Source organism: Pistacia vera, unplaced genomic scaffold, assembly GCF_008641045.1.
Source record: "Pistacia vera cultivar Batoury unplaced genomic scaffold, PisVer_v2 Contig323, whole genome shotgun sequence".
NCBI lineage: Eukaryota > Viridiplantae > Streptophyta > Magnoliopsida > Sapindales > Anacardiaceae > Pistacia > Pistacia vera.
Genome location: NW_022196139.1, coordinates 18,512 through 30,629, shown reverse-complemented (window position 1 = coordinate 30,629; position 12,118 = coordinate 18,512). Strand labels below are relative to the sequence as shown.

Genomic DNA, 12,118 nt, shown 5'->3' with positions numbered 1-12,118 from the left:
CTGTCGATGAGAGAGCCACAATGGTTGTAGTTGTGATTTCCAGCTTATGCAATTTCCTCCAAGGGTAAAGTAATAAGTGGTGGATTTCCTTGTGTCTTTATCACCTCAAGTCAAGTCTACAAACCAACCAAATCAAGTGAAGTGTCCTTTTTTCCATATTCTAATCCAACCCACAGTGTACTGTTAATGTATTTAATCACCCATTTTAAAGCAGTCCAATGTTCAACCTCTGGATTGGACATAAATCTACCTAACATGGATATGGCGAATGATAAATCAGGCCTAGTACTAATCATTGCATACTAACAGATCCTACAGCATTAGCATATGGTACAGACTCCATTTTAATCAATTCAGCATCAGTTTTTGGACTTGGTCTTTACTCAACATGAAGTGGCTGGCTAAACACATGAGACCAACTTTGACCTAGTAATCCCAAATTTATCAACCAATTTCTACAAATATGAATGCTGATGTATTTTTATGCAAGTTCCTTCTTTTCTATTTAAACCATACCCAAAATTTTCTTAGCAGCCCCTAAGTCTTTCATGCTAAATTCAGAACTAGTTTACCCTTTAGTTCAAGTATTTTATCCTTAGACTTACTTATTAATAACAATCATCCACATAGAGCAGCAATGAATGGGCATGTTATCACTCAAGAGAAATAAAGAGCTATCATAATTGCTTCTAGTAAACCCTATGCTTACAACAAATGAGTCAATCTCTTGTACCATTGCCTAGGGGACTGTTTAAGGCCATACAAGGACTTGTGTAGGTCCATACATGGTTAGACATTCTAGATTCACAAAACCAAGGGCGGACTCGAATATCTCTTCCTCTAGATTTCCATGTAAGAATGCTGTGTTACATCTAATTGCTCCAGTTCTAAGTTGTGGTGAGCAACTATAGAGAGCATCATCCTTGTCTTATACTTTACTACCAGGGAAAGACTTCATTGAGTCTATACCCTCCTTTTGTTGTAACCTTTGGCTACTAACCTAGCTTTATACCTAGGGGGTCCTTGTAAGAGATCCATCCTTTATTTTAAACAACCACTTGCATTGAATATTCTTTTATTTTTAGGTTTAGGAACAAGGGACCAGTCCCATTACCTCCAATGAATGCATTTCCTCCTTCATTGCTGCCCACCCTTTGCCTTTGTCCTTTGAATTTGCAGCCTCTTCAAGGATTCAGGTTCTTTCCTTTGCACTCAGTACCTACAAGTAAGGCAGTTGTAATTAAATCAGCATAAGAATACCTTGTTGGGGTCTTACTCTCTCCTAACTCTGTCCCTTGCAAGTTATATTGTTGCAAGTCTTGCTGTGCCTCTGAGGGCTCTTCTGGTTCAGCAACTTCTTCTTGGGCACGATCATTTGGCCCTGTTTCAGCTTCAGTTGCAGCTTCAGTCTAGCTGGGGTATTCAGGAGGCTGGACAGTAGGCTCCACCTCAATTTGGGTAATTTCAGTTGAGGTTATGGGAGTATCAGAGGTTTGTTGGGTTTGCTCCACCATGATTGGTGCTTTTACATGGGAATACACCTCATTGAACACTACATCCCTGCTGACTATGATTTTGATCCATGGAGATCCTTTATCCCACAATCTATAGCCCTTTGTCCTTCTTGTACCCTAAGACACCCATTGGTAGATCTAGGTTCTAATTTTCCTTCTACAGTGTGTGCTAGCTGCACACCCAAAAATCCTCAAATGACTTAGATCAGCCTTCTCCAAACCATTTTTCTTCTGGACAGTATAGATCTATAGCTGTGGAAGGGCTCCTATTCACTAAATAGGCTGTTGTAGTTAATGCTTCCCCCCAAAATTATTAGGCAGACCAGAGTAAAGAGGATACACCTAACCTTCTCCAATAAAGTCCTGTCATCCTCTCAGCAACCCCATTTTGCTGAGGGGTTTTTCTAACAGTCCTATGCCTAGGATACCATCTCTATCCAGAAATTATCAAAATCATTTTTGCAGAATTCTAGACCTTATCGTCCTCATCTTTGACTCTATATCCCTGATTCTCTACTAGAAGTTTCCACTCTTGAACTTAACAAGGGCCTGGTCTTTAGACTTAAGAAGAAAAACCCGACTTTTCTACTATGATCTCAACAATGAGAGGAAAATAACTATTTCCTCCATGGGACCTGACCTTTTCAGGTCCCTACAAGTCTGAATGAAGGTACTCTAAGCACTTAGTAGCAAGGTGAGTTCCCTTTTTGAAACTCAACCTGTGCTGTTTTCCTAACACACAATTTTCACAAAAATCTAAAGTAGAATTGTATCTTTACCAACATCCCTTGGCTATTGAGGACATTCATCCCTCTTTGGCTCAAGTGCCCAACCTTAGGTGCCATTTTTCTGTTACAGAAACAACCTAGGTGCCATTTTTGTTACAGAAACATTAGTAGAGACAAGAGCATAATTAGCAGTTCAGAGTTATTACCGCAGAGAATGTCAAGCCATTTTTCTTTTCTCCTTTAAGGACAAGATTCTCATTTTTGTACCACACAAACATCCTTTTCAGCTCTATAACTACAACCAGATTCATCTAGAGTCCCTAAAGATATTAAGTTTCTTTTTAGTTCAGGAATAATCTGACTTAGTCAATTTAACCAATTTCCCACCAGTTAACCTTAGTGTATACTCCCTATCCCTTAACCCCACATGCATTATTATTACCCATAAACAGTTTCATGCTCATACAGTTCAAAATCTTGGAACCAATTTTTATTAGCTCATGTGAAAGGACACCAGAGTCTACACCCATTCATGTACACAGTCTGATTTTGACCAGTAAGTACTTCAGGCTCTTCTATGTGGGTTTAGTTGAAGCTATATTACTCTCAGTATTTCCCTGTTTCTGCTTTTTAATCCATCAAAGCAATTCTTCTTAGTGACCTGTTTATATGCAATAAGCATTTTCTGTTTCTCTTTAGGCCTACTGTTTCCTTTACCTTTTTCTTGTTCTTAAGACCATTATTATACTGTTTCCTTTACTAGATTGACTAGTTTCGCCTTTACTCTTTACAAACAATTGCTTCCATTCCTTCTTTGGGTTTTTAGTTCAAGTTCCCTAGCTTTTAAGCCTGCTACAATAAATCTAGACTCGGTACAGTCCCTGAGTATTGCAGTGCATTCTTTACAACCAAATAATCATCAGTTAAGAATTCAGTAATCATAGCAGACTAGTACTCCTAGTTCCTGATCAGTCCCTTTAGAATTAAGGTCATTTTAGAACTCATCTACGTTGTCTCTATAGACTTAGAACTATCTATCTTATAGAAAACAATGCACCCTTAAAAATGCAAGATTAGGTGCGAATTGTAAAGCGTAAAGTGTTTCGAGTTTACCCCACAAGGCCAGAGGAGTTCTCGGCCATCTACCTTCCGCAGGACATTGTCCGCCAAGTTCATGATGATTAGGTTGTACCCCTCTTCATCGATTTCTGCCTTTTTCTTCAGCTTATCCTCAGGCCATTTCCACATTCTTCTCCAGAGCCAGAGCCACCTTGTATGGGAAGCAGTGCCTTCATCTTTTTCTTCCAACTACTGAAGTTGATTTTCCCATCGTATTGGGTAATCTCCATTCTAGTAGTTGTAGACATTTTGTGTGAATTAAAGAAACTTCAAGATTCACTCTGATTTACCCTAAAGGTTCAATCTGATTTCTGACTTAATATCCCCAACGAGACCCTAGACTTTCAAGAACATATCAAATCAACGAATTTCACCTTCGATTTTACGATTTGGATCCTAGAGTGCTAAAGAGACTCCTGACACAAAGCCCCAAAATTGTTCACAAACCCTAGGTTGCTTAAACTTTCAATTGAACAAATTTGTCACTCAGAAATCAACAATCCTTCTCCAATGCTCTGATACCACTGTTATGTAAATCTTCCTAATCTTTAACACCAATCAGATAAAACAACCACAACAATACACACAAATAATCGTGGTTCACCTATCCAAGATTGGGTAGGCTACGTCCACGTTGAGCTCCGAATCAGAGAGCTCGCTGCACTAATCAATTACAATCAAGAGTTTCACCACAGATCAAAGATCACTCACCTCAAGAATACAACACAACCTTTCCCGTAATCCTACCTAGAGACACAATCAGATTCCCTATTAACTTGAGAGTAAAACCCCTCTCACTTGAATGAAAAACCAAACACTCACTCACCAAGATTACACAGATTGAATGTAACAAGAGAAAAAAAAACCCTTCAGCAATTGCTCTAAAATTCATGAAAGAAACCTGTAGCATTTTCCCAATTTTTTCCTTTATATAGTGTTGACCAGATTGTTGATTTTCAGCCATTGATCTGCAATTGATCAACAGCCAAGATTTAATTCAGCAGCTCCCAAAACGACGTCACACCACTTATGGCCAAATCAGCACTGTTTCATGTCTTCAACTCACACACACATATATTTTTCATAAATGAATGCAAGACTATCCTTTTAAGTCAAGTCTATGAAATAGAATCCTCAACACAAATTCACTGAGCTTATAGTATGAGTTGTCTATATATATCAAGTTCATAATTATGATATGCATTACAGAACAAAAGAAAAAAAAAATGCAGTGCTCGTTGTTGAAGAGAGTATTTTCATTGTTTCCTTGCTTTTGTTGTATGTTTTGCAAAATCCATCACTTGATGTGCTCTCATTCTACTGAAGAGCACTTGCCTTCTCAAATGGAAAGCCATCCTTCAACCTAGCCATTCTCTGACATCATGGACTCTTTCTTACGTAATTCCACTAAAATAAGTCCTGTACTTGGTTAGGAGTTTCCTGCAACTATGCTGGAAGTATCAGAGTATTAATTTGACCCAATGCACATATAACCGGTACACTTCATGAACTATCGTTCTCATTCTTTCCCAATCTTGCATATCTCGATCTAAGCATGAATGAATTTGTTGGTACTATCCTTCCTCAAATTGGCCACCAAACACATCTAGAAATCCTTTATCTTTTTTCAAATCAATTCTCGGGCTCTGTTCCTCTGGGGATGGTAGCTTGAAGTCTCTTTCGGATCTGACTTGAGCGAAATCAATTGACTGGTTTTATTCCTCCTTCCATTGCTAATTTGAGCAACTTAAAAGTATGTACTATTCAGCAATAACTTTTCTGGCTCTATTCCTATGGAGATAGGTAACTTGAAGTCTCTTTCGGATCTAGATTTGAGCACAAATCAATTAATTGGTTCATTCCTCCTTCCATTGGTAATTTGAGCACTTAAAAGTATGTTTTCTCAACAGCAATAACTTTCTGCTCTATTCCTATGGAGATAGGTAACTTGAAGTCTCTTTCGGTTCTAACGTTGTGCTAAATCAATTGAATGGTTTTATTCCTCCTTCCATTGGAACTAAAATTTTTGTATCTCTATAGCAATAACTTTTTTGGCTCTATTCCTATGGAGATAGGTAACTTGAAGTCTCTTTCGGATATAGGTTGAGCACAAATCAATTGAATGGTCTATTCCTCATTCCATTGGTAATTTGAGCAACTTAAAATTTTTGTATCTCTACAACAATAACTTTTTTGGCTCTATTCTATGGAGATAGGTAACTTGAAGTCTCTTTCGAATCTAGAGTTAGCTAAATCAATTGACTGTTTCTATTCCTCCTCCTTAGTAATTTGAGCACCTTAAAAGCATTGTACCTCTCCAAGAACAACATTTCTGGCCCTTTTCCTCTGGAGATAAGTAACTTGAAGTCTCTTCAGATTTAGCGATGTACACAAATCAATTGAATGGTTATGTTCCTCATTCCATTGGTAATTTGAGCAACTTAAAAGTATTGGACCTCTTCGAGAACAACCTTTCTGGCTCTCTTCCTATGAAGTAGGTAACTTGAAGTCTCTTTCGGATCTAGTGTTATACACAAATCGATTGAAATGTTCTATTCCTCCCTTCCATTGGTAATTTGAGCAACTTAAAAGTATTGTATCTCTACAGCAATAACTTTTCTGGCTCTATTCCTATGGAGATAGGTAACTTAAAGTCTCTTTCAAATCCAGAGTTGAACATAAATCAATTGAATGGTTCTATTCCTCATTCCATTGGTAATTTGAGCAACTTAAAAGTATTGTGCCTCTTCGAGAACAACCTTTCTGGCTCTATTCCTGTGGAGATAGGTAACTTGAAGTCTCTTTCAGATCTAGAGCTGAGCACAAATCAATTGAATGGTTCTATTCCTCATTCCATTGGTAATTTGAGCAATTTAAAGTATCTATACCTTAACTATAAGAACCTTTCAGGCTTTATTCCTTCTTCCATTAGTAATTTGAGCAATTTCAAGCATTTATACCTTAGCCATAATAACCTTTCTGGCTCTATTCCTTCTTCCTGTGCTAATTTGGGCAAATTAACACATTTGTACCTGAACAGTAACAACCTTAGTGGTTCTATTCCTGTGACATAGGTAATTGAAACTCTTTATGATGTAAAGTTGATACTTAATGGTTGTATTCCTCTTTCAATTGTAATTTGAGCAATTGAAGAAGCTTTTAAGCAACAATTTTTGTGGTTTTATTCCTCCTAGTGGTAATTTCGATGTAATATTAAATAATTGCATGTCAGTAGCAACAGGAAAGAGTTGCTATATATCAACTATAACAACATAAATTTGTTATTTATTATATTGTAATACTAAATTTACTTCCGGACTTTGTAATTATAACAGCATAATATTCCTCAACTCAGTTGATTCAGATGTTATCAAGCGTCTAGCAAGCAGCTTACATATATTTTCATGATTAATTATACTGGGCAGGAAATTTTAATATAAGTAGATTGAATTACTTAGATGTACTCAACCAAAAAGGCGTATTTTTCATGATTAATTAATTATTGAAAAGACATATACTTTAATTTTGAGCCGTTTCACCTTGTGATGTAATCTACTCACGGTTTAGTTTTCTGATGAGAGAGGAAAAACCGGCGGTTTCATTTGGTTCAAGATTGGGAATACTACTCTTAGTATTCCCAAAAAAGTTAAATAATAAAATACCCAAAAACTCTCATTTTTAGGAATACTATTTTCAATATTATTCAAATTTTTTTTAAACCCTCTAAATTTGTTAATTTAATTAAATACCCCTAAATATTTTTTTAAAAATTATAAAAACACCACAACAATCCACATTTACCAGATTCCGGCTATCACCATCGGAAAATGACCGAAATTTGGTAGGACAGTGCACTACCGGCTGAATCTGGTCGGTAGTACACCGATCTAGCCTTTTCCGACCAGATCCACGGTGGATCTGGCCAGAAAAGGCCAGATCTTTGGCCATAATAGTCGGTCACGACGACCAACAAACGGTCGTCGTTGACCATCAACGATGACCGTTTGTTGGCCGTCGTTGAGAGCAAATACGGCCATGCGCCAATAAGGCTACTCCGGCAACCTCCGGTGGCGGTGGCCTGCTGGGGGTATTTGAGGGTGGATTGGGGGTATTTTTGTTAACTTTTAATATTTTATTATAGGGGGTATTTTGTAAAAAAATAAACATAAGGGGTATTTTATTAATTTATAAATCCTACATTGTAATACCAGCCCAATTCAACTTTTTTTTAAATTTTTTCAAAAAACTTTTCTCAAAACCTCCAAATTTTGAACCAAACGAAGCCCGCATTAATTAAAAATATTTTGAAAACAGAGAATAGTTTGAAGGATAAATTGGTAATTTAAAAGGTTGAAATTTAAAAAATCTAACTATAAGCTCAGGCTTCGTTTGTTTCGCTTTTAGTATTTCCAAAAAAGTTAAATAGTAAAATGTCATTATTCTCAAAATATTATTCTATATTTTTTAATTTCTTTTAAACCTCTTAAATTTATTAATTTAATTAAACACCCCCAAATATTTTTTTTAGAAATTGTAAAAACACTTCGGCCACCCTCCGGTGGTGGTGGTCGGCTGTCCGTATTTAATGGGTGGGTTGAAGATATTTTTGTTAATTTTTAATATTTTATTATAGAAGTGTTTAGTAAATAAACAAACATAAGAGATATTTTTGTTAATTTCCAAATCCTACATCATAATACCTGTTTAATTTAACTTTTTTCAAAATATTATTCTAAAAATTATTGAAAAACATTATTTTTAATAAAAAAACAAAGGACAAATTGATAATTTAAATTTTTATATATAATTGATGGTATATAAATAATTTTATATTTAAAAAATGAGTATATTGATAATTGACTCTATTAGCAATAATATAAAATAATAAAAAAAATTATTAAGTTAAATAATAAAAGGTATTATCGTTTTTATAATCCAATAGTAATGGATTTTCTTAATAGAACATAATGATGCTGGAGGCAGTTGAGCTGGCGGCGTCGTCGCTCCAGCCGCGAGTTGGGCTGGCTACGACGCTGCCACCCCAGCTTGCGGCTGGGGCCTGCGACGCCTCTGCCCAAAATTGCCGCCAAGCCAACCGCTCTCTCTGCCGTGCACATTTTTCTTATGTTTTGTGTTTTATGAATTGTGGATTTGTGGAGTATATGAAGTTTGTGGGGTTTGTGGATGTGTGGATTTGCTTGATTAATGGAGGCTTTGTGAAGCCATAGACGGTGATAGATGGTTGTTAGGCGGCGTCGGTCAATCGGACGAGAAAGATTTTGCGGAGAATTATATCCTCGATTTCTTCTGTGATCTCTGCGGTTTTTGCGTTGTCATTGCGCTCTGATTTTAAGAATTTAGAGTTCAGATTTTTTTTAATTTTCTCGGGAAACAAACGGAAACTGGGGGAAAGTGAGAGAGAAAGTTAGCCAAGCCACTAGCGCCAGCCCAAGCCAAATCTGGTGTTGACGCTAGCAAACCTCAACCCAACAGCTTTTCTCTCCACCGCCTCTCTCCTCCATATAGTCCGCCATCTCCTCCATGCCATAGCCCTTCTCCTCAATCGGTCAAGTTAATTCTTTGTAATGGTGCTTTGTGGTGGTACTAGTTCATTGGAATGGATTTTAATCTGGTTGTGTTCGGTTACAGTACAGAGTTTTCTTTGAGAAGTCCTCATCTAAATTTGTTAGTTTTAGTTAATTGCTGATGTTTTTGGATCAATTTTTAGAAGTTTTATTTCTGATAATAGGGTTACAATTTGATTTCAAAATCATGATTTTTAATTAAAAATAAAAAATAAACGTTTTGCCCAGGCGGTGAAATTTTTTTTCCGTCAAATCTTGAGTGGGAAATTGTCGTCTTCCCTTTTATTTGAAAAATAAAAATCAAAAGTTTTTTTAATATAATATTTTACATACGATATTTTTATATAATATTTCTCATAAAAATATAATATCAGGTGGTAAAAAATAATTACCTAATTTTAAATAAAAAATAAACGTTTACTTAATTATCTTTTACTAGGTCATATTTTATAAAAAATATTGTATAAAATCATTATATGTATAGTATTAATCTTTTTTTCAATATATTATTTAACAAATTTCACAAAGACGTTAAGTCCTCATGACGTTATAAGTATGTTGATGACACTTTAAGCTGGCCTCAAAGGACTTCACACCGGTGCGTTTGTGGCATCTATGTATATTGTCCCCAACGACGATACACCGAGGAGTAATCAGCACATCTTTTGGTGTTGGGGAAAGGCAATCCCGAAGATAAATTTTCTTTCTTGGCGTAGGTCTATGTCGTGGTTGGTTGTATTTTCAATAGTGTTACTACATCACATAATAAACCATTCGATAATTCATATGAAATGATGCGAGGTGATAGTTTATGTCATTTTTTTTTTTTATGATCAAGAGTGTTCAAATCAATTTACTTGCACCTCAACTAATCCTCTGAGAACTACCGACTGTTTTTGTCAAATCTTGATTGTATGGCAAATTTTTGTTAAGTTTTGTTGTATTAAAGATTTAGTTTAATTTTTGATTAATTTATTATTAAAAAAATTTAGATGTTTTATTAATTTGATATTAATTCTTGATAATTAATTAAGGAAAATTAACCATCAATTCTTTTCTATTTAACTTCTCACCTAATTAAAATAAAAGAAATTAAAATCTTTCGGATCTAAAGTTGAGCACAAATCAATTGACTGGTTCTATTACTCATTCCATTAGTAATTTGAGTAAATTAAAAGTAAGGGTGAGTGGTTTCGGGTACTCTATATTTTTCGGAGAAACCGAAACCGCACAATGCTGATTCCCAAAAAAAGAAACTGGAACCAGAATCGCATAGTACATGTTTTTAAATTCAAGGAAACGTAACCTTAAATACAGGTTCAGGTTCCTTTCCCAAGTATCCTGTAAAAAATCAATTATCCCCTATTAGTTTAAAAAATGACAAAAATACCTTAAAAGTTTACAAATACACCCCTAACAAATTTTGATTACTCATTCATTTGTGTCCAATCTAACTCATAAATCCTCTAATCTCTAGGCAACACTTGAATTCAATCAATTCATCACAATTGACATAAAATTCCTGAATCAAAACCAAAACACAAATAATATCACAATTCACATCAAATAACTTCATCAAAATCATTCAAACAAGCAACAATATATGAAGTTAGAAATAAAAAATAAACTGAATTTTTCATTTTGCCCAAGCCGTGAAATTTTTTTTCCATCAAATCTTGGGTGGGAAATTGTCGTCCTCCCTTTTATTTGAAAAATAAAAATCAAAAGTTTTTTTTAGTATAATATTTCACGTACAATATTTTTATGCAATATTTCTCATAGAAATATAACATCATGTAGCAAAAGGTGATTACCTAATTTTAAATTAAAAATAAACGTTTACCTAATCATCTTTTATTACGTTATATTGTATAAGAAATGTTGTATAAAAATATTATATGTATAGTATTAATTTTTTTTCAACATATTATTTAACAAATTTCACAAAGACGTTAAGTCCTCGTGACGTTATGAGTGTGTTGATGACACTTTAAGCTGGCCTCAAAGGACTTCACACTGATGCATTTGTGGCATCTAGGTATATTGTCCCCAACGACGATACACCAAGGAGTAATCGAAAGGCAATCCTAAAGAATAAATTTCTTTCCTGGCGTAGGTCTACGTGGGGGTTGGTTGTATTTCCAGTAGTGCTACTGCATCACATAATAAACCATCATTTGATAATTGGTATGAAATGATGCGAGGTGATAATTTCTGTCATATTATTATTATTTTTTTTAATGATCGGAAGTGTTCGAATCAATTTACTTGCATTTTAATTAAACCTCTGAAAACTACTTACTGTTTTTGTCAAATCTTGATTGTATGGCAGATTTTTGTTAAGTTTTGTTGTATTAAAGATTTAGTTTAATTTTTGATTAATTTATTATTAAAAAAATTTAGATGTTTTATTAATTCTTGATAATTAATTAAGGGAAATTAACCATCAATTCTTTTCTATTTAACTTCTCACCTAATTAACATAAAAGAAATTAAAATCATTCATAATATCTATCATTTGAATTAAAAAAAAAAAAAAGTATACAAACTAAAATTCTCCATTATATTAGTAAATCATATAACATAAAGAAATCAAACCTTATGAGAATGATAGAAAATTTTAAACCCCAAATTCAACTATATAATTAACATATCCTCATTAATATCCTTTATGTCAACTAACATAGATATGGCGTATTATCATCGTAGAAGAAATCAAGTTTAAAAAAAAAAAAAATTTGAGATATGATGGTTAGAAATTAGAATCATTTTATTAGTAAAGATTGTAAAGAATTAAGGTAATGAGAGATGAGTCATGAAAATTCGCGGTAGAAGCACAACCACTCACACAAGAGGATGAACTTAACCATGTAAGGCAAAGACCTTGACTTGATGAGTGTCAATTACATAACCTCATTTCTTATATGAAGGACACGGCAAAATTAGTGTCCACATAAAGGGCTAGAATTTCTCACCAAAAACAACAAATACGGAATGAGTGACATTTGGACACTTTAAAAGCTCTTAACTTCATAAAAAAATCAAGTCTAACGCAAAGCAGACGTTTTTAAGTCAAGTGTAACGCAAGAGGACAAGCAACATTAGCAAAATTTTCTCGTCAAACAAATTTACTGAGCTTGTGAAAAGCCCTACTCTTGTTGTATGGTTTACA

General features: G+C 34.5%; 1 protein-coding gene across 1 annotated transcript; it reads left to right on the top strand.

Annotated features, from left to right (window-relative positions):
* Nucleotides 1-5,745: 5,745 nt before the first annotated feature.
* On the top strand, nt 5,746-6,435 carry LOC116137339 (probable leucine-rich repeat receptor-like protein kinase At1g35710). The gene is made up of 2 exons (XM_031423028.1): nt 5,746-5,855; nt 5,970-6,435. The coding sequence occupies exons 1-2, from the start codon at nt 5,746-5,748 to the stop codon at nt 6,433-6,435; spliced, it is 576 nt and encodes a 191-aa protein (XP_031278888.1).
* The last annotated feature ends 5,683 nt before the right edge of the window (nt 6,436-12,118 follow it).